Source organism: Malus domestica, chromosome 17 (genome assembly GCF_042453785.1).
Source record: "Malus domestica chromosome 17, GDT2T_hap1".
Taxonomy (NCBI): Eukaryota; Viridiplantae; Streptophyta; class Magnoliopsida; order Rosales; family Rosaceae; genus Malus; species Malus domestica.
The window spans coordinates 32,540,042-32,563,656 of NC_091677.1; the positions used below are offsets into that span (position 1 = coordinate 32,540,042).

At 36.9% G+C, this 23,615-nt stretch overlaps 2 protein-coding genes and 1 long non-coding RNA gene across 6 annotated transcripts; all 3 read right to left on the reverse strand.

Moving 5' to 3' along the window:
* Positions 1-2,262: 2,262 nt before the first annotated feature.
* On the reverse strand, positions 2,263-3,033 carry LOC139193489 (uncharacterized). Its single transcript, XM_070816515.1, has one exon. The coding sequence runs from the start codon at positions 3,031-3,033 to the stop codon at positions 2,263-2,265; it is 771 nt and encodes a 256-aa protein (XP_070672616.1).
* A 2,036-nt stretch (positions 3,034-5,069) lies between these two features.
* Positions 5,070-12,082, reverse strand: LOC103417432 (potassium channel SKOR-like). 4 transcript variants are annotated; one of them, XM_008355618.4, is made up of 13 exons: positions 11,490-12,082; positions 9,497-9,721; positions 9,249-9,312; positions 8,670-9,009; positions 8,300-8,595; positions 8,070-8,150; positions 7,518-7,616; positions 6,970-7,191; positions 6,677-6,859; positions 6,470-6,545; positions 6,085-6,379; positions 5,739-5,860; positions 5,070-5,424 (listed from the first exon to the last, which is right to left on the reverse strand). In XM_008355618.4, exons 1-13 carry the CDS (start codon positions 11,753-11,755, stop codon positions 5,168-5,170), a joined length of 2,526 nt encoding a protein of 841 aa, XP_008353840.2. In that variant the 5' UTR covers positions 11,756-12,082; the 3' UTR covers positions 5,070-5,167. The 4 variants fall into 4 exon arrangements, with proteins under 4 accessions (XP_008353840.2, XP_008353841.2, XP_070672850.1 ...); XM_008355619.4 differs by having other exon boundaries at positions 5,070-5,421; positions 11,490-11,977; XM_070816749.1 differs by lacking the exon at positions 11,490-12,082 and adding an exon at positions 9,885-10,209 and having other exon boundaries at positions 5,070-5,421.
* A 3,888-nt stretch (positions 12,083-15,970) lies between these two features.
* LOC139193731 (uncharacterized) lies at positions 15,971-22,205 on the reverse strand. Its single transcript, XR_011578182.1, has 2 exons — positions 22,041-22,205; positions 15,971-17,145 (listed from the first exon to the last, which is right to left on the reverse strand). It is a non-coding gene; the product is annotated as an uncharacterized lncRNA (long non-coding RNA).
* Positions 22,206-23,615: the final 1,410 nt, after the last annotated feature.

Genomic DNA, 23,615 nt, shown 5'->3' on the forward strand with positions numbered 1-23,615 from the left:
TTTCCAAGGATTTTAATTCTGCCAGGATTGCATCTTTCCACTTAGGCCAATCTTGTCTCTGTTTGCATTCATCAACAGAGTGGGGCTCAATATCATCACTTAATATAATTTCAGTGGCTATTGCAAATGCAAACATGTCATCGATGATTATTTCATTTCGATCCCACAATTCATTAGTACATGCATAATTTATGGATATTTCTTTGCTTTCATGTACTTCTGTCTCTTCAGGGACATGTGTCTCATCAAGGACATTTTCTTTTTCTGGAAGTACAGAGTCACGAATTGTGGATTTATCATTCAATTCCTTTTCTTGAATGATATCATTTGGGTTCAATTGGGCCCTCATCTTTCTCTTTCGAGGGGCTGAATCTTTTGAACCTGGGGGTCTACCACGCTTCAGGCGTGCACTGGATGAATCATTCGCTGCCACTTTATTTTGTCCAACAGGGACATCAATTCTTGCAGGTGCGTTTGCAGCCGGTATATATGACTGTGTCACTTTCGAAGCATCATTAAATGCATCTGGCATTTGATTAGCAATACCTTGAAGATGAACGATCCTTTTCACTTCGTTTTCACATTGAGTGTTTCTTGGATCAAAATGAGATAAGGTGGGAACAACCCATGTTAGCTCTTGTCGTTCTTCTGGAACGGTCTTTTCTCCCCCTAACGACGGGAAAACTGTCTCATCAAAATGACAATCAGCAAAACGAGCTGTAAACACATCACCAGTCAAAGGTTCCAAATATCTAATGATAGATGGTGAATCAAAACCCACATAAATTCCCAATCTACGTTGAGGTCCCATTTTAGTTCGTTGTGGTGGTGCAATAGGCACATAAACAGCGCAACCAAAAACTCGTAAATGTGAAATATTTGGCTGATGTCCAAACACAAGTTGTATTGATGAGTATTGGTGGTTGGCTATGGGTCTCAATCTAACCAATGATGCAGCATGCAATATGGCATGTCCCCATGTAGAAACTGGCAATTTTGTTTTCATGAGCAGAGTGCGGGCTATTAATTGAAGCCGCTTGATAAATGCCTCTGCTAAACCATTTTGAGTATGGACATGAGGAACAGGGTGTTCAACATTAATGCCCAGTGCCATACAGTAATCATCAAAGGTTTGAGACGTAAATTCACCAGCGTTATCAAGTCGAATGGACTTAATGGGATGATCTGGGAACTGTGCTCGCAACTTAATTATCTGAGCAAGAAGTCTTGCAAAAGCTACATTTCGAGTAGACAATAGGCAAACATGTGACCATCGGGTAGATGCATCAACCAAAACCATAAAATATCGAAATGGTCCACAAGGTGGTTGAATAGGTCCACAAATATCCCCTTGAATTCTTTGCAAAAATGATGGGGATTCATCATCAACCTTTAGTTGTGATGGTCTAATTACCAACTTCCCTTGGGAACAAGCCTTGCAAGGATTATCATTCGAGACATTAATGTGTCTGCTCAGTAATGGATGTCCATTAGAGTTGGTAATGATTCTACGCATCATGGTAGATCCTGGATGACCTAGACGGTCATGCCAAAGCATGTAAACCTTTGAATCAATGAACTTCTGGTTCATGACAGTATATGCCTCAACTGTCTTTATGTATGTACAATACAATCCACTCGATAAACCATGCAACTTCTCCAATATACGCTTCTGGGTATCATTGGAGGTAATGCATAAATATTCCACATTTTCTACACTTTTCGTTTCAAGGTGGTATCCATTTAGACGTATGTCTTTAAAACTCAACAAATTTCGAATGGACCGAGTAGCATATAATGCATTCTTTATAGACAATATTGTTCCATTTGGTAACATAATCTGGGCTTTTCCTGAGCCTTCAATTACATCTGATGGTCCTGATATTGTTGTTACCTTTACTTTTGCAAGTACCAAATTCGAGAAATACTTTCGATCTCGAAGTATTGAATGCGTGGTTGCGCTATCTGCAAGACAAAAGTCTCCACCATTGATCTTGTTTTGAGAATAACCATAATTTTTATCCATGGTCTCTGAGTAAAGAAAAAGCAGTTTATTCATACTGGAATACTACTTTTATTGAATTGAAAATGCGAGCATTAAACCACAGATACAAATACATTAATACATTAAATATAAATAATTCAATCGGACCCATAAACTTCATTCCGTCTTTCATTAATAAAGTCTGTAGCATCCAGGTGGGTTGTGTTTAACTGTCCTGATAAATTGGTCACTGGATCAGAGGTTTCCATTGGTTTAGCCTAGTCAAGAAAATTGATCTCGACACCCTTCTCCTTGAAAGAGGCTTGATATAGTTCCACCAGATGAGTGCGACAAGTACGCGCCCAATGTCTGTTGCCACCACACCTATGGCAACCTCCTTCATGATTTCTAGGAGTGTTCACATGAGCTTTTCCTTTCTGGCGATTGGTATTTTTAAAGCTCGGGCCTGGATTATACCTTGGAACCTGGTTGTGAAACTGGACACCATGGTTCTTGCTTTTCCCTTTCCACCGACCTTGCTTGTGGCCACGTCCTCGTTTGTAATTATTGCCACGTGAGGATATGGTATTCCTTTCAAGGGAAGCAACATTCACTTCTGGGAACGGTGCTGATCCAGTAGGTCGGGAATTATGGTTTTTCATGAGAAGCTCATTGTTCTGTTCAGCTACCAGGAGCACAGATATCAGCTGGTTGTATTCAGTGAAGCCTCGCGCTCTATATTGTTGTTGCAGTACCATGTTAGAGGCGTGGAATGTGCTGAAAGTCTTTTCCAATAACATCTCCTTAGTGATAGTATCCCCACAGAGTTTCATCTGAGAGGTAATTCTGAACAACGCCGAATTGTACTCAGCCACTGATTTGAAATCCTGGATCCTTAGGTGAGTCCAGTCATAGCGAGCTTTTGGAAGAATCACCGTTGTCTGGTGATTGTATCTGTTTTTCAAGGCATTCCAAAGGGCTAACGAATCTTCAACCGTTAAGTACTCGCTCTTTAGTACCTCATCAAGATGACGACGAATAAAAATCATGGCCTTTGCCCGATCTTGAGAGGATGAGCTGCTCTCTTCCTTGATGGTATCTCCAAGATTTGCTGCTTCCAGATGGATCTTGGTATCCAGTACCCATGTAAGGTAATTCTTTCCAGTAATGTCCAGGGCAGCAAAATCAAGTTTTGCCAAGTTTGCCATTTTCTTTTCTGAAAGAAAAATGAGGTGTGTAAGAACTTGCAGTAATATGTGTACTGGAGAAATATATTGTTAGAACTTCTGGTTCTTACAAATTTTTTGATCTTCAGGCCAAAATGATAAGTACTCGAAACTTCAGGCTCGAGATTTACACAATTAATGAGAAGGGCAATTGTACCGCACCATTCTCATCGAAATAAGTATAGGATGGGTGATTATTCCGCACTACTTTAAACAGCAGGAAAATTTAAATATGTAGAGTAAGGTAGACGATTATACCGCACCACCTAAATTGCAATAAAATTTAAATTGCGATAAAATTTAAATATGTAAAGCAGGGTGGGTGATTATTTTACACCACCTAAAATTACGATAAAATTAAATATGTAAAGCAGGGTGGGTGATTATTTCACACCACCTAAAATTGCGATAAAATTAAATAACGGGAAAATTTAAATATGCAGGATAGAGCGGGCGATTATACCGCTCCACTTAAAATTTGCAGTAAAATTAGATCTGCAGTCCAAGATAGGCGATAGAACCGCACAATCTTGGATTGCATAAATAATCAGTGGGTTAGTAGTCAATATCTACACCAAACAAGAAATCAAGAATATAAGTGAATGTTAGTTGGAGAACTAGAAGTAAACATGGTGCAAATAGTTCTTCGCGAGGGTATACCCAGCAATTGAGGGAGAGGAAGAAGAAGAACAGTAAAAACCTTAGAGGAAACTTTTTTTTTTTCTTTCGGTGAAAGGAAATGAGAAATTATTAGAGAGTCATGCTGATAACGTGTTATAAATAGGCAAAATTTATAGAGAGATAACCTTTACTCGGTGAATGAACGAAGCAGTTGCAGAGTAATATACCGACACAAGCTGTTGCAGAGGAAGTAATGTATATTATTGCTATTAGATATATTTCTCTTTTCTTTCTTCTTCTCATTTACTCATCTTTGCACAATTGAAGTGCTCTATTTATAGAGCTACTTCAATGGAAAATTACAAAACATTACTATTTAGCTTATGAGTATATAGTATACACATGTGATACTTTACTATACACATGTGGGCAAACATACCCATTATTTACAACACAATTTTTTTTTTTCACCTTTTTGTAAGTCGTTGATTGTTTTTGAGAAACTACAAGTTGATTTTAGTTACTTCTTTATACAATAAATATTTAGGAGAGATTCTTTCTTGTATTCAATGATACTATCCGGTAAATAATGCATAGATGGTGGATTATTTGAATATATGACAATTATCTATAACATTGGTGATGGCATTGAGTTGTTCTCTATCATCTTGTACACTACTTGTATGTTAGATTTTAGTGTAACGAATTCTCTTAACCGAGTTCTCTTAACCGAGTTGTAAACCCCTCAATTAGAGTAACGAATTCTCTTAACCGAGTTGTAAACCCCTTGTATGTTAGATTTTAGTGATTTAACTCAAAAACTATCTCGAACACCCATCACTTGAGTTGTTCTCTATCATCTTGTACACTACTAGTATTACATGTATGTTATTTTAGTGATATATAATGCTTTAGTTTGTGGGATAATATCTTACAAGTCTATAACACTCATAACGTCACACCATCTAGATAAGTGCCGTAAATTTCAGCGATATATTTCTAGTGACACGTGAGAATCTCTCAGGTGATGTGGTTGTGTTGGGTTCGTTTGTAGGAGGACAACCAACCATACCTCTACATTTTGGTCCCAAACCAACCAGATAGTTGATCCAACAGTCAATTGAATTCTTCTAATTCAGAATTCACCTGGTTCTTTGTACTTCACTCTTTCGTCATCAGTGTTGGAGCCTACTCAAAACGATGTGTTTTCTTCGTTACGCTTACACCTAATGCAGATGTTTTACAAAATGCATATATCATTTCATACATTCCGATTCGATATTACTAAAATGGTACAAGGACTATGCAAATTACAATGATGGAATGGCCAAAATTTTTATGTAAAATGCGTCTCACTGACCAAATACAGCTTCTGACCATCATTTATCAAGTCCACATCAAGAATTTTACCTGCATCTTCTGTTAATAATATGCAGGAACTGCTCGATGAAAACTCTAGTTGCTCTCCTGCTGTTCTGATGAGTTCTCCAATGGTAGTCGGGACCCATAACACGATTCCAGGTCTTCTTTCTTGTTTGCTTTCCCATGGGTGGAAAGGGTATACTGTGCACTTCTTCCGGTGCATTTTATCTGCTGGTTGCAACAGAAATTTCGTGTCAACTTACCATGATAACTGTAAGTACAAGCCGTCATGTATAGGAATATTCACTAGGCCCTTAGCGTGATCTGTATCTGTGCGCACATAACTAATTCGTTAAATCTTAACATTCATCACCCTATCCGGTCATCTCTCCTTGGTGTTTGTTTACTAAACGGTATTTAACATCTGACTGAAGCGTAAAACATTCGGATCGTTCTAAATTTCTTTCTAGCTCTTCTTCTCTCTAATTTCGGGGGAGAAAAACAAACTAAAACGTCACAAAGAAAATGTAAGACTCTTGTCATACCTGTGTTTTCTTGAGCATTGCAAGGGAATTCTATCGACTGAGCTGACTTTGCTTCTTCCAGCAGTTTAATTAAATTCTTGTTCCCACACATCCGACTTTCATCTAGTGGGGTATTTCCCCATCTGCAGGGTGGAAAACGATCATATGGTTGCTAAAGCAAGAAGAAATGTTACTATTTATAACAATCATCATGAAAGAGAGAAGCACAGGTGAAAGAGGCTGGATACTGGAAGGCTAAGTTTCTAAACTTCATGTCAAACAATACTAGGGAACTAGCATAGAGAAGCAACGTTTTGGAAGAGTACCGGTGAGTTTGTCTCAAATAAAATGAATATTTCAACTGTACCTGTCCTTTGGGAAGACGCTAGCCCCAGATTCTAACAGCAACTTTGCCATCACATATAGTCCTTCTGATGCAGCTACATGAAGTGGAGTCCGGTGATCAGAATCTTTTGAATTTGGGTCAATGCCATTTGCCAATAACCTTTTAAGCAGATCTGTGTCCCCCCTTGCAACGGATGTACATATAAAACTACCAGCATTGTCTATGTTCAAGGAGGCCCCTTCTTGAATAAGTAAAGAAGAAACTCGATCATTCCCGTTCTTGATGGCTTCAAGTAAAGGTGTGTTCCCAAAATTGTCTAGAAAAGTTAAAACGAATTATTAAAATGTGGTACTATGATTGGGCAACAGATAAGCCACATAAGGATTGGTATACATTGTAAATATACCTTTGATGTTGATGTCTACTCCTTCCTGAATAAGGAAAAGTGTAATATCTTCATGTCCTTTTAATGCAGCGAGATGCTGTACAGAAGAAAGAAAGCTTTCAGACAATATATATCATCATGTCACGCATACACGCGCTCGCACACGATGAGAAGTTACAGATATATTCATAATGATTAATTAATCTAAGAAATTCATGCCATTTATACCAAAGGTGACCTTCCATCATAATCTGCCTTGTTGGGATCAGCTCCAGTTCGGATCAAACCTTTCAGCTGAAATAGATCTCCGTGGTAAGCTGCGCTATTGACCTTCAAAGCAAGTTCAGCTTCTTGCTTTCCGATATGAAATGTAATGTCCGACTCTAGTTGTTTCATGCGAGGTGCTTTACCCTGTACCATTTTCAGCCATACGATGGGCACATAGGTAAATCTAATCAAAATCTTTCCACACAGTTGTAGGCACATAGAAAAAGGAACATAAATAACCACAGAAAACTTACCTCTAAAAGGTTGTTCAAGATTTTCCGCCCGTCATAGAAGTATATGTCAAGGATACTTGTCAAAGATTGCTTATCAAGTCGCAGAAGTCTACATAATTCACACACCCTAACTGTATGAAGTTGAGGAATGTTGCAAAGAATGGAAATTTCTCCAAATGTGCTGTTTGGTTCCAATCGCTCAACAATTTCTTCTGTTCCATCTTCCCCTATGCCTACCTCCTCCTGTACAAGAATAGCTTCGTCACTCACGTAGTAGAACAAACAAACAAACAAGCAACCGAATATATGTCGATTTTTGTAGGAAACTAGAAGTACATAATAGTGAACTAAATAGCATATAGTTCAAAGCAAGGACAAATTATTTTCAGACAAACTTCGTACAGGTTTAAACAAACAAGTTACAGAATATATGTCGATTTTTGTATGAATTGGTTGATCCGGTTTCCAAATTTTCAATAGAACACCAAAGATGACAAGAAATGAAATGAGAAACATGGCATTATCAACTAAATAAGACACATTGCTGACTCTAGAGTACGAAATCATACCAGCACACCATGACAGACGAAATAAAGTTGATCTATGACGTTTCCTGGTTCCATGATCACTTCTCCAGGGAGGAAAAATTCTTCATGAAGTTTAATAACCTGCAAGACGACAAGAATAAGAATAACTCATTTCACTAATTCACATTCAAGAAGATATATCCATGAACCATGGAAGATTCTACTTGACATTATGCGTGGTGCTGCATATGAAACTTCCGACAGCCACAATTATACCACCTACAGAAAAGTGATGCCATGCTGGTTTTCGGTGGCCTATTTGGCATGCACGCACAAACATTCACAAGATGGGGTATACCCTTGATCACATGTGTTGTTTTCCAAATGAGGTTCCAGCTCAAAATCATACCCATGCAACAGAGGAAGAAGCACCAAATTTGTATTATTTTTATAGTCAATGACAATGCTTGTTAACATTAGCACCAATGACACCTACGAACACACTGGCATTGCACACCAGATCCGAAAGATCCAACTACCAGTGTTTGCAGTGAACGTACTTTATATTATGTAAATGGAAAAATAATGACTTACGATCTGATTGATGAATTCTGTCGAGCATCCCTTGAAGATAGGAACACTTTCAATGTATGGGAAATATAAAGTTTGTGAAATCTGCAATGACGAAACAACCAGAAACAGTCGGAATAACGCATATATATTGGAATACATGAGGTAACAATTAAATGAAATACTTCTTACCGAATTTATTGAAACTATGTTGTCAATAGACAAAGTTCAGAGAGATCTTATTTGTATCTTACCTTAGCGCGAATTGAAGCAGGAATTTCCTGGAGAACAGCAGCCTCCGTGTAGGTACTCTCATATTGTAAACGCAAGTGACCTTTGATTTGATTACGGATATCCCTCCCAAGTCTATTTCTGTTCATATATTTCATAATATCTGTCATTTTGTCCCTGAACTTTTCTGTCTTTGATCCTTTTACAATTAACGCTGTCATGTTACCAATTAAATACGCTCCAAGAACCATGTCAAAAGATACATAAACCATTATGAATATCATTTCCCTCAGGTTGACTGCATGAATATCTCCATAACCTGTAAAAGAAAGAGTGCTGGCAGGCATTACTAAACATTCCAACTGTACGCTTACAAATTAAAAGGTAACTTACCAACAGTGGCCATGGTTACAATGGCAAAATACAATGAAGTTGTATAGCGCTTCCACAAGTCGATGTCCCTGAAGCTTGAATAACTATAGTCACCTAACTTCAAACTTCCAATCCATGTATACCCCTCTTGTGAAGCAGGCAGGGTGGTGGCCAAATAATAAAAGATGCAGGCCGCTGTATGGGTGCAGTAGAGTTCAACGACAATAAGCTTTATAATTCTGGTAAACTGATAACTGATACGAATATCCTTCTCTAGGTCATGAAGGAACTTGGTGACTTTGCACAACCGATATAGCCTTATCCATAGGAGATACCTAACTTCCTCTCTTCTCCCACTAGCCTATTCCAAACAGATTTCACAAAGTGAATACGGAAGCAGAACATATTGAAAGCATTGTAGTAGATTAACTTAATTACTTCAACAAATCAAGATATACACTGCAATTTTTTTATTGATCTTATACATTCTGTACACCTGCCCGCCAATCTCATGAATCGGCAAACACGTGCATAAACAAATTAACATTTTATGAGAGAAAGTGTCAATGGGCAAGTCACGTAAATTGGAAATGGCAGCACCTTGTAGATGAGATCCCAAGGCATACAACCAAGCAAGTCAATGATAAAACTCGATTTCAAGTACCTGCAAAGGAAAAGTTAAATCAGCAACGAAAATAAAGTACAATGCCGGAACATATAGCTTGTAAAATCACCATGGTCATTTGTTTGCTTTTAAGGTTTAACTAATTCAACAAATTCCAGTAAGTAGTGATAAACATCACAACAATACTCTTTTCCATAAACAGAAGATGGAAAAGAAAACTAACCTCAGAGCAATCCGTTTGCGGTTATAGACCATTCGATAGGTGTTACTGTCCCGGTAGGCAAGGAAGAACTGCAAAACAATGTCTACAAGAAATGCTATCTGTCCTACTACATCCAGTATAAAAAGTTTCTTTTCCAAACCCCTGAAAAACCCGAACTCGAAAGGTGTGAAGAAGGACGAGTACACTGCCCATACAAGTATGAAAATCATCCATGCCCGATACCACCTGCATTTAGTCTTCAAATTTCAGTACACAGAGAGAAGAAAAACAAAACACAAATACAAGCATATATAACTATATGTGTGTGTCTATATATATACAGGACGAGAGTGCAATTCATGACAGTACATAAGGTAAAAGTAGTTCATTAGCATGGCTAAGGTTTTACTTGTTAACTAATCTAGGGATCGGGCCGTTGTCGATCACTGGCATCATTTAGGCCGGCCGGAACACATAAGAGGATTGTTCAGCAAACCAGGAAGGAGGGCGTTTTGCTTATAGCCACCAGATGCATTATATAGGATATTTTTTCACACGTGTTGGGCAGTTATTGGCTGAACACTATAGGTCCACTAATAAAGTGGCAAATATCTCTGTTTTCGGTGCTGATGCTGATGTGCTGCATAATGCAACGTGGACGATGCTTATTTGCCGACCAATTTTGCTGTTCTTTGATTCATTCGCCGACAACATTATGAAATTTGTTTGCTAAGCTACAAAGAACAAAAATCTGACAACTGGTCATCGGAAGATCTTCAAAACATCAGTTTAAGCATTCATTTGTCAATACACAAATCTACGGTGGAATGTTAATATTGTTGTATGAATGTGTGTTCATTGGGATTAGCTAGTGAAGGTTTAGGGATGAAGATTGGTAGAGAGAGTACTTTTTTTCTACTGTGTTTCCTTTTCTTTCTTATTTTTTCAAATAGTAAGCATTTTTTAACGGGGTGTGCTAGTCATACATTCTTTTTTACTTCTCACACACCTTTGTTAATTTCTGTCATTTCATCTTCTTCTATTCATCCGATCTAACGACCTAAAATTAGAAAAGTGTATGAGAAGTAAAAAAAAGTATGTGGATATCACACCCCTTTTCAAAATTCTCATTTTGCTTCTTCAAGTTTAAACTTGATCAATTTTGTCCTACACATTTCCATCCATGCATCAACGTGATTTCCACCGTTCAATTTTGTTAAAATTTCCGTTGACAACACTCACGCGCGGTTATAGTTGATAAACTAACTTATGCGATCGCACGTAAGCGTTTTCAATGAATGCTTTTTACGGGATTGAAAAAACAAGGATGATGATGTGTGAATTGAATTATGAAAGATGACACTGATTAATTTTGGGTATGAGAAACAATTATTAATTAATACAATACTAAATTGTAAACCTCATTGTTAAACTAAATTAGGGACTAATAGAACTTTTGTTTTTGGCCAATTGGATATAAATCATCTTTATTTGACTTAAAATTGAGCTGACAAATTCATGATAGATACGATAGCTACGACTTGATTATGTGATCTTAAGACTCAATTCTAGAAGATGATGTACCTATGTCATGTATGTTTTTCTCCGACTGTAGTCGACCATATAAGAAAAACAAAAAATTATTCAATAATTTATTAGTTAAGTACTGATTTTTTTGTTTTTGCTAACATACACCAAATTTACGATAGACATGACAGACCTAGCACCGATACCCTCACAAAAATTCATCGCAAATAGAGAGGCCACACAAAGATCTAATTCACCTTTAGTGGTGGTGTTGTGTAATCGATATTTCTACTGTTACCGATATTTTGAACAGTGATTATATCATTGTCATAAAGAGAAACTAAAACTAAATTTTAAACTGGTAATTAAGTTTAGACAGACAGATAATACCGATTTCAATTCGTTAACCGATTATTATGGAGACACAATATTTAAAGGAAAAATAAAACTGAAAAACGAAAAAGAAACTGAAGAGGAGGCATCGTACCAGTTGTCAGGATGAACGACGAATCCTTTGGAGAGCCCCCTGACGCCATCGATCAGGCTCTGGCGACTGAACCGCCGCCGCCGTGTCGAAGAACCGTCTCCGAGTCCTAACTCGTTCTTAATCAGATTGAATTGGCTCCCGAGCGACGATTTGATTCGCTCCCTCAGATCCTGCACCTGATACTCTTCATCCTCCTCTTCGGCGTCGTCCTTCAACGACTCACCCTCCGTGTGACGGTGGTCCTCCACCACCACTCGCCTCGACATTTTCCCCAAATCGACCAAAACTCGAAACGCTGAACAGAAGGAAAGCGCGCGCAGATTCGAAATCACAAGCGAAGAAAATAAATCACGAGGACGTGGTGCTTATGATGTGTATGGTTAGGGAGAATATCCAAGCACCTTTTTCCTCGGAAAATTTGCGATTTGCGATGCTCTTGTTGGAGAAACTGAAAGCTGCAGAGCTCAAATCGTTTCAAAAATCTGTTTGTTTGTTTGTTGTATTTTTTTTTTCTGTTCTTTTTTTTGGAATTAATTGGAAGCACGCAGCGCACAAGAGACTGCTGCACTTTCTGGTGCCACTAGTTATCAACTTATCAGAGTTTGAAAATCAGTTTGCGCTCTTGGCAATTTACGCTTGCAACTCTTCAAGTTTACGTTTTTTTAAATATAAATATTATTTTGATATTTTTTATTTATCTTCCAAAGCCCGGGATCAAATGATCCGAGCTTTTGAATTTGAACTAACGGCTAAAAACAGATAAGTTAGTAAAAAAATTTAAAAGTTATAATAAATTTTTACCGTTAGATCAAATTTCAAAGGCACAAAACACTTGATCCCTAGGCTTTGGAGGGATAGATTCGGAGAGATCTCTTTCCCAGCAACTGGACGCATTTGAAGGCGCGGTACCCAATAGACAATTGTCTAGAGATATTTAGTGTGAGAGACGGTATACTAAGTGTAATAACATAATTGGTTAAAAAAATTAATAAAAAATTATAACTAATTGTGTGTATTGGGTTGCGTTTCCGCCACTATGAAAAAATTATCCTCATTATCATGGTTTTTTTCCATAAAATATAAAGTTATTGAAAATGCTACCCTTGATGTCCAATTAATCACATGTTAACAAAAAAAAAAATAGGAATCCCTCTTGTTAAATGATTCATATATATAAATAAGTTTTGGAACATAAGAAATAGACAATATTAGTGACAACGAATTCATTTATTAAAATATTCCTTCAAAAATATTTTCGTCTTTTCATGAACATTTCCATGTGTTTTAAGGATCTTCAATAACTTCTTTGGTCTTTTGCATGATTTCCCTGCGTTTTAAGGATCTTCAAAAAAAAATTCTGCACATTTATTGTTCACATGGGGTCACAATGTCATTTTATTGCAAGGCACCATTCACATTACTCTATAACAGAATTTCTGACGATAAACTTAACAAAAGTATAAATTTAGAAGGAAAAAATATAACTTTAAGTATAAAAATAAGATAAAATAAAAAATTAGATATTAAAATAAATGCCATGATACTTAAAAGTAGCATACGCTTATTTATTTATATGACCTTGACGTTAACGTGCATGAAATGAACTCAGTTGTCTTTTCCTTTTTATCCGAAAAAAAATGATCACAATTGTTTATCATTTTATCGTTGTAAATAAATGTAATTTATTAAAATTGTTACAAATATTATATTGCAAACACAAGTACCGAAAATGAAATCTGACCTAAATACAGGGACAATAAACGTATTTAATCCTAAATTTTTCATGTTTCTCTATGTTTTTATTAATTCTTTTTTCTTCCTTGCTATCTTTTTAATCAAAGGAATGTAAAGTGTATCCAGGATTACGCATTTATCCGTATTTCATAAAATTTGAGTCATTCGAATAGTCTGATGACGTAAAACGTGACATGTCAGGAATATAGAATTTGCTTTCTTTTTATATTCCTAACTAATGTTAATCAGTATACTATTGTTATCTCTCCTTGTCGTCGTGTTTAGAATAATACTTAGCTACTCAAACTATGTGTAGGAGTTCTTATTCAAAACAGTTTGTTACCAATTTATAGAACTTTGTGCTTATGATAAAAACCGGTCATATTATAAATTATTCCATAAGGATCGTCTTTGCAAAAAAAATCAATTAATACTAAAGTCGTTTAGTCATTGAACTATATAAAAATAGATGAACGGAATTAGTAAAAGTATTATGAACCATCTATGTATTTGTTACAATAGATTGACTAAACGATCTTAGTATTAATTCACTTTTTTGCAGAGATGATCTTTACAGAGTGATTCATAACATAAATAGTTCTAATTATAAGTACAAAATTTTGTAATTCGAAGAGTTTTGAGTAAAAGTTCTTACTCATTCTTGAATAGTAAAAAATTATTCTCATATTTAACTCCTTCGTCCTCGTGTTTCTCCTTTTTTTTATTCATCACAGATTATTTCTGACCAAACTTTTTCCTTCTTTGTTCGAACAAGAACAAATCTTCCTGAATCGTCCCTTTCTTTTTCTAAGAATTGCGATAAACTAAGAAATCATCGGAAAATTTGGGTTTAGGGTTTAATTATGTTTTATTGAATGTAAAACTAAATATTAACGAAACAAACCATTATCAGTCACAAAATATTCAATGAATAAATATGTGCGCGCATGTCACATATTTTTTCACGTGAACGATATCTGTTTTATTATACTATTAAAATGTAAACATAAAATAAAAAATAAAAAAAAACATTCTAGATAAAATTCAAAGAGACTTCAACAAAACATATATATGTGCGTGCATGTTATATATATATATATATAATGTCTCTGAATTTTTGGCCAATTGGAGATACTTGCATATCTCTTAAATTATAATTAAGGGCAAAGCAAGATGGTTGGTGGCGGCTGGTATAATTAAGCAGCTAAAATATGATTGTGGTTTTCGATTAAGATTGGTTTGATTAGGTTAGCAGGACGTGGATGTTTTTATTTTTATTAAAAGGAAGACAATTGATGATAAATCTCAGTTATCCACTTATTTCAGGCCCACAAAGATTATAGGGAATTTCACTGTTTCTGTGTCCACAGTCAAGCTGACTCATCCGCTGAAAGCATCAAACTTGGAACCTCTCACATGTTTTTTTGTTCATTGAGCAGTCGCAGTCCGACCCAAACTACTGAATCACTGTGGTTACAGGACTTGGGATGTTGAACACAAATTAATCAATATATGCTCATGCCCCTGACAGCTTCATACAGATACTACACACACACACACAATACATTACCCCACGTGGGAGTTTAACACGTTAAGTTATACGATCTGCCTCGGATTTGAAGCATCCCATGTCTTACGCCAACATAAGCATCTTAACACTAATTAATACCTGCAACATATATTCCTTTTGTTTCACGAAAGATTGAGAGATCTAATTAAATCCAAATTAGACAAGCTTTGCTTAACGATGAAACTTCAAATTGATTTAAGATAAGGTACTTTAACTATCTCGGTTCTGGATTGAGATAAATGCTAAGGAAACTTTTTGAAAGTGAGATTCTTGATGTGAAATTTAATTCGACACACAAATTAAACCCTATTGAATATGTAATTGTAGTATTAAGCAAGTAGGGATCGTTCTAAACCAGGGATTAACTAGGGCTGCTAATCTACACAAATTAAACTCTAAAACACAAAACTAGACTTGAAAACACAAAACTAGACTCTATAGACTCTAAAACACTCAAAACAGAAAAACTAACTTAAAAAGACTCAAAACAGGTTCTAAGGACTATTTAGACGAATTTAACACTAGTGAGACTCAAAACACTAATTTGGATAGATTGAAACACCTTTTTAACTAATCTAAGACACTTAATTGAAAGGGGGGTTGATCTAGACGAATTTGATTAAACTAAACAGATTGTAAACTAAAGCAAACTAGATATGAAATTGGGTGAATTGAATGGTGAAATAGGTTAGTTAGAGGATCCTTCTCCACACATCAACATATGCAACATAAATCGATTTCCAGTATTGTTTCTTTAAACCGTGAATGACAATGCCCCAAATTAATCGTGAATGCCCAAATTAACTCTCAGATTTCCCTAAATTCATTGAATTGAATGGACAACGCATCGCTACCAAATTATTCTCATCAAGTTCCCTATATGAACAGCATGATAGAGATACATTCAAAGATCATTAAGTTCCATGGAAATCATAAGCATTGACAAGACAATTATACTATGAACTACATGATACTCTTGCAAAGAATCTACTTAACACGATTGTGACTAACAATCTCCACTACTTGTAATTATAAGTTCCTAATGATTAGGTGAAAGTCCCTTATAATTTAGCATCAGATTCATGTATGCAAACTAAGTATGCATTCTTAATCAACACACAAGAATAAGTTATCAATCAAATAGATAAGTAAATCACGTTCATGTTTTACGAAACAATAACTGAAAGGAGTCAATTCATATTAACATATATCCATGGCTTCGAATTCACCACTAACTAATAAGAACTTAGTTACACATGTTCACAGCAATTGAAAAGCAAATTGAAATAAACATTGAAACTAAAACGAGGGAAGAAAGAACTCTTAGAACTCCCAAGGATGCAGGTGGCTTGTGCACAAGGTCCTCCTTCATCAATGGAATGCACGGCAAGGATCTCCTCCTTCTCCAAAGGATGCGGCAAAGATGTATGTTGGTGTAGAATGGTGTAGAAAGGTGTATGAGTTGCAGCAGATTGTATTTCTGAATGGTATAGGGGTGGTGTGGATGAATGATGAATGCCCAATGGCTGTTACACACACTTACTTAAATAGAAAAATATGTCAAAACACTAGGGAAATACAGCTAGGGTGTGGTAGAAAAACCAAGAGAAAGAAAGTAATGATTGTAGAAGGTTTTTTAACTCTAAATCAAATAAGAATCCAAGGAAAAGGTTAAGGGGACAAGGAAGGGGACACAAGGCAAGGGAAAGGGAAAGGTTATGACACAATAGTGAAAGTGAAAGTGAAAGTTGTGGCAGAAATCGAGAAGAAAAGGGAAGGAATGCACAGCTATGGAAAAGAAAGGGAGTGGTGTGACAAGGAAAAGGGAAGGAAAGGCAAAAGGTTAAAGCTGCAATGAGGGAGACATGGATGTGTGCACGGCAAGGAAGGTGAAAGGTGGTGGAATGGTTCAGCAAGGGGACAAGGGTGGTGTGTAAGGCAAGGAAGGGGAAAGTCATAAAATGGTGCAGTAATAAGACAATGGAGGGGACAAGAATGGTGTGCACGGCAAGGAAGGTGAAAGGTGGTGTGACACCCCTTTGTGGCTGAGATTAAAGCTTCTAGAATCCTTTATTTAGTGTCCTAATATCTTTGGGAACCCTTCTTGTGGCTGGAACTTAGTTGGATTAGGATTAAGAAAGGTTAAATCAAAATAAGGTAACTTGACTCATGTTTCTTCTTTTCTTGCTGAGCTTTTTATCTACTTTAAATTAATTCTTCTTTCTCTTTAACATATTCCTAGCCTCTTTAGTCTTCAATTTCGTCCATCCACATTGCTCCATGCATGTGTTATCCATTCCAAGCCTAAAACTGCACCAAAATGCACCTTATTGCTTCATAAGGCCTATGGACCTACAAACACACGAAAATAGCTTAAAATACTAAAATAACTAAGAACTAATTAAGTAAATGCAAGGAAACAAGCTAATTAAGTCGCATAAATATGCTCCTATCAATTCTTCATAGATTATCTTTGTCATCTCAAGTTATTGACATAATGTTTTATAATGTTGGTAGAAGAATTGTGCCAAAAATATAAGTAGGTACTAGTATATATTATTTTGTATTATACAAACTATATATGTAGTACATACTAGTATATATTATTTTGTGTTATACAAATTTTCTAAAACGGGAGTTAGTATGTTCATAAGGGTTTTTACTTGATGATTGATTATGATTCACTTACACTTTGTTTTTTCGCTCATTAAGACGTAGTGGGAAAAGAGCAGCAATTAGTGACGATGAGTAGACTAGGCAGTAGTACATCCCTCCTACAAAGTAGGGTGAATCTACTTTCTGTCTATTTACTTTCTAGTTGTAATAAATGATAACTGAACTTAACGGTTACACTAGCTCATCGCCTAACTATTTGCGTACTCTTATGCTTTACTTTCCTACTACAAATAATGAAATTACTATTGACACTACAAAAATAGTCACTACTTAGCGGTGACAAGAGAGTGATTAACGCAAGGTCTTCTATTAACCCGTTGAAATAATCTATAGTTGTAATCCTTTGGAATAAGCCCTAAGAGGGAGCCCATAAAAGGCCACAAGTGCTAAAGATTAAGTTACTAGACCCATGAACTAGTCCAAAAGTTTCCATAGGCCCTAGACTATGGACGAAGAACATCATTGATAAGGAGCATTTTTACTCATTATTCTAAATTATGATGTATATTCATCATACATCTAATCTTCTACCACATGTCTTTTCATTTAACTTTGGTTAATTTGTTTAAAATGAAAAAAGTAACATTTAATGTGAAAGTTAACTAAAGTTAAGTGAAAGGACACATGCTAAACGTTTGTATAGTGAGCATACACCATAGTTATGGTGGTGAGCAAAAATACTCCATCATCGACTGCTCGAGACAGTAAACAGTCAATCTTCATCACCAACCAAAAGAAATAAGTGCTTGGAAATAATTTTTCACATGTCTAGTCAGTGGGCGAACCTGACAACTTTTTAGCACGAAACTCCAAGAGATAGGTCTATCCAAACATTAGCACAATGCCATGCATCATTTATTAACATGGAAGGATGCCTTCAAATAGACCTGGCATTTTCACCCGACCCGTTAAAATAAGTATTCAGGTGAGTAATAAACGGGTCGGGTGGTAACGGGTCAACCCGTTAATCACCGGTTAAATAACGGGTCATTTTGGATGAACCCGCGAAACTCATTAACCACCCGTTAAGACCCATTATTGAGGACTTTTGTGTAATTTCAACAGTCCTAATAGAAAACCTTAGGTTCCTCACGTCTCTCTCTCGCATCGTCGCATGCTCTCTGAGACATAACCTGTTTGCTATCTTTCTTAGTTATTCCAGAAGTTTTAGCAGCTTTTATTTATTCGATTATTGTTTATTCAATTCAATTTATTTTCCTGTTTGTTGATGCACAAAATCAGTGAGGACTTTGGTACAACAGAAAGTATTAAGTTTGTGACTTTCACTAGATTGCTCCGGTCACTAGTGTGGATAAGTATGTAAATGGATAGAGACAGGGAAGCAAACACAAGATGTACGTGGTTCACCCAGATTGGCTTCGTCCACGGAGTAGAGGAGTTCTCATTAATTGTGAAGGGTTTACACAAGTACATAGGTTCAAGCTCTCATTTAGTGAGTACTAGTGAATGATTTAGTACAAATGACATTAGGAAATATTGTGAGAGAATAATCTCTATTTATAGAAAAGAGTTTCTAGTTTCATTCGGACATTGACACGTGTCGTGTTGTGATTGGCTTCTGATGTTGACACGTGTCGCACTATGATTCGCTTATGATGTTGACACGTGTCGCGTTGTGATTGGCCTCCTGGTTGTGACTTTCACAACAGAAAGTGTTAAGTTTGTGACTTTCACTAGATTGCTCCGGTCACTAGTGTGGATAAGTATGTAAATGGATAGAGACAGGGAAGTAAACACAAGATGTACGTGGTTCACCCAGATTGGCTGCGTCCACGGAGTAGAGGAGTTCTCATTAATTGTGAAGGGTTTACACAAGTACATAGGTTCAAGCTCTCATTTAGTGAGTACTAGTGAATGATTTAGTACAAATGACATTAGGAAATATTGTGAGAGAATAATCTCTATTTATAGAAAAGAGTTTCTAGTTTCATTCTGACATTGACATGTGTCGTGTTGTGATTGGCTTCTGATGTTGACACGTGTCGCATTATGATTCGCTTCTGATGTTGACACGTGTCGCGTTGTGATTGGCCTCCTGGTTGGAGGGAAACTCTTTTGGGTTCATGACGGTATAACGTTGACCGGTGCTCAGTAGTTTAAGGATTGGTCAAGTATGGTATAAACAGTGTTCCCCTAAGTTCCCGAGTGAGGGAAGTTCTTCGGTTGGGGACTTGCAAGATCCAAGCCATTGAGTAATCACGAAACTTCTAAGTACTGAAGTGTGGTATCATTTTCACTTCCCTTATCTGCCTCATATATAAATGTGGCATCTTCTCTGCAAGATCCAAGCTCAGGGGTGGTATCTTTAACCAATAAAGATGTACAAGGTAATGTATCAATTTCACTTGAAGCTTACTTGTAGTTTTGGGCTTGGTCTAGTGCGATACAAGCCCTATAGTATGAGTCCCCCAAGTCACTGAGCTAGAAGATTTGCCGAAGGAGGTAACAAACAAGGTAAGCAATCAGACTTCCAAGCAAGCAACCTGGATTGGAGGTTCGACTTCAGCTTCCGGTTAATTGTTCTCATTCTCCTTGTATCGTAAACAGCAACAAGGATAAGGAGAAGCAAATGGAGAAGAGATGATATGAGATACTTTTGCTTTTGAAGAAGTAACTTTCCACAAACTTATTCTTGAAGTGGGTTAGAGGGTTTTCTGGTTTCCTCCAGAGTATAAGGCTGACTCAAGAATTTGAGGGTCAAAATAAGCCCATCAAATCTAGAGTACGTTCGACCCCAATGATATAGGATACTTTTGCTGTTGACAAAGTAGTGGATGTATCAGCACGTGTTCTGTTACGCATGTCTTCACATGCTTCCTTATATCATTTTCACTTGCCTTATCTATTCCTCAGGCAGATGTGGTATCTTCTCTGGAAGCATAAGTACTTGAGAGCAATGCCAGGTAAGTAATCAGGCAAGGGGTTCCAGGTAGTCAGTTCCTGACTGGAAGTTTGATTCCAAGTGCTGACTGATTGCTCTCTTTCTCATTGTCTTGTAGGTAAGAACAAGGCCAAATGAAAAGACAGGGAAAAAGCATGATATGGGATACTCTTGCTTTTAACCCTGATGATATGAGATACTTTTGCTCTGGTGTGGCTTGTTTGCAGAGGTATTATCGGGGGGGGGGGGAACTGAGTATTTCGAGAGACTCTGCTGAAAGTGCCCTCTTGGATGTGAAGAAAAGTTGAGCATTTTTTTTATTTGCAGGTCTGCCTGGCTATGGAGAATGAAGGTCGCCATATATAGGAGTCTCCCTAACAACAAGTAGTAGTGTTATTCCTTTACCCTTATTGGTCATAGTAATGTAGTCGGAGTTGCAAGCTTCACGTGTTTTAACTTTGTCAGAGCACTTTGAAAAAATGGTATGTGGTATCTGGAAAGCTGATATTGCGTGTGAAGATTGCAGACAATCTTTATCTAAGGAAATCTGGCTCTCAAAGTCCGGAGAGCGATGCCTCTTCGATTTTCGAACAAGCAATCCTGTCGGGGATCTGACTCTTGAGATTCAGAGAACAGTGCCTCTTCGATTTTTGAGAAAGCAATCCTGTTGGGAGTCTGACTCTCGAGATTCGGAGGGCAGTGCCTCTTCGATTTTTGAGCACTGATGTGAGAATTACTTGACACACAAATTAAACCCTATTGATGACAATTGTAGTAATGATGCAAGTAGGGATCGTTCTAGACCGGGGATTAACTAGGGATGCTAATCAACAAATATAAGACTCAAGAATATAAGAAGAAACTTAAAAACACAAAAGTAGGTTTTAAAACACTAAACTAGACTCAAAGAGTTCAAAACACTTTAAGGCACAAACTAAACAAACTTAAACACACTTCGATACAAGAAAGTAAATGGGAGGTATTGGTTTGGATGAGATTGAGATAACAACAAAAAGTAAAACTAAATAGATGGTTGATGGATTAGCTAGAGATCCATTCTTCACACATGACACACTTGTACATGAATTGATTTCCAATTGCTTTTCAATAGATTATGAAACTCAACACCCCAGATTAACCGTGATGCACTAATTAATTCTCAGATTTTCCTTGATTTATTGAATTGGATGAATGCATACGACAATCCAAATTATTCTCCAAAAGTCCTCTACATGAATGCATAATAGAGATACAATTAAAGATCATTACGTTCTATGAAAATCATAAGTGTTAACGAGGCATTCGTAACTATGAATGCATGATACGTTTGCCAAGAATTCAATTAACGCGATTGTGACTAGCAACCTTCACTACCAATGAATATAAACTTGTAACGATTAGGTGAAACTCATTTATATCCTAGCATCAAATTCATGCATGAAAACTAAGTATGCATCCTTAATCAACATACAAGAATTAGTTTTGAAGAAAGTAGTTAATTGAATTGCATTCACAACTTATTAAATCACAATTGGAAGAAATCAATTCATATCTCAAACATGTTCATGGCTTCGAACTTCACCCTAGCTAAGTAAGGGTTTAGTTCCTCATACTTGCAATTAAATAAAAACAATTGATATTAAACATAGAGAAACAAAGTAGAAGACACCTAGAATGCTCCAACAACTCCAATGGAATGGCTAGCACAACTCCAAGCACTCCTCCTTCTTTGCAAGCCTTGGAACTAATGGAAATGTGTATGAATGGCTGTGTGTCCTCCTTGAAGGCTGAATGGTGCTTATATAGAGGTTGGAAATGTCAAGCAATTGCAAGGTAATGGACAAGGGAAAAAAAACCCACGGCAATGAAGGAAGATGCTGCCAGCTTTTTGCCTTGTGTGTGTGTGCGCTGTCTTTGTGCTCTTTCCACCTAGAAATAATCATGCCAAAGCCACCCAAAGCTATAAGTGGGAGACCAACAAGAAATCCACTTCATAGTGGTCCAATTTCCTTGCTTTTCTGCTGTCCATTCACTCCCCTTGTTTTATTTCTTTTCTTTTGTTTGCTTTCAATTCCAATCTGCAAGTTGTCGTCAGCTAGACCTTCCCTTACTCAAATGCCTATAACTTCTTCTAGAAAAATGATATTAACAATCCGCGAAATGTTCTAGAAAATAGACATCTGTAGCTTTCCAAGCATATAAGGCTCATTCTCTAATTCATTCTGAGCTGTTCGCAATTTTCTCCCAAAGTCAGCTGATCAAAGTTGTAGAAATCTGCCAACTCCATTCCATTGCCGTGTGTGTGTGTTTGTGTTGTCATCATCACTTCCCACTCTTCCATGCTTTAATTTCTGATTCCTTGCTGCCCATGTGCTGTGTGTGTTGCTGTTTTCTTTCCTTCTTGCTGCCCATGTGGTGTTTATACTTGCACATGCATGTTCTTCATCCATTTAGCTAGCAATAAACACATTTTCTGCCATCACATGGCAGCTATGATGTTTGAAGTTGTAGGCCAACACTTTGCACACACACATGTAGATTTCTAGCCCATTGAATCATCAAATTCGTCCATCCTCATGTCTCCATGTTTGCACCATCCAATCTTGGCCCAAAAATGCTCCAAAGTGCTCCAAAATGCATCTTCTTGCATCCTTGGCCCATAGAACCTACAAACACACAAAAATGGCTTAAACTACTAACATAACTAAGAACTAAGAACATAAATGCACGAAAACAAACATACTAAGTCGCATAAATATGCTCCTATCAAGCACGTAATCAGGTTGGGAGTCTGGCTCTCTAGATTCGGAAAGCGGTGCCTATTCGATTTTTGAGCAAGCAATCTTGTTGGGAGTGTTTTCTCAAATGTTAGTAAAGGTTCGGCATTTTTGCCAGTCTGCCTTGCCACGGAGTATGGAGGTTAACACACATTGGGACTTTCTAGTTATCAAGCCGTGTGCTGTTCCTTTACTCTTGTGGGTAATAGTAGGGTAGTTGTGAAGGATTTATTTTGAAGAACATGTTCATTTGAGCAACAATTAAAGGCGGAATCAAGCTTACATGCACTCAAAAACAAAACATTTACCCATGAAATTCAAAGCCTAGTAGATTGGTGAACCAATAATCAACTCAAAACATAAGTGAGTTGAAATTAATACCTTTGTAGATTCCTCTTTGCATAAGCAAAGGCTAATCACCCAAAGAGATAAGGGCCTTCATTCCTTGCTTCTTAGATCCATGGATT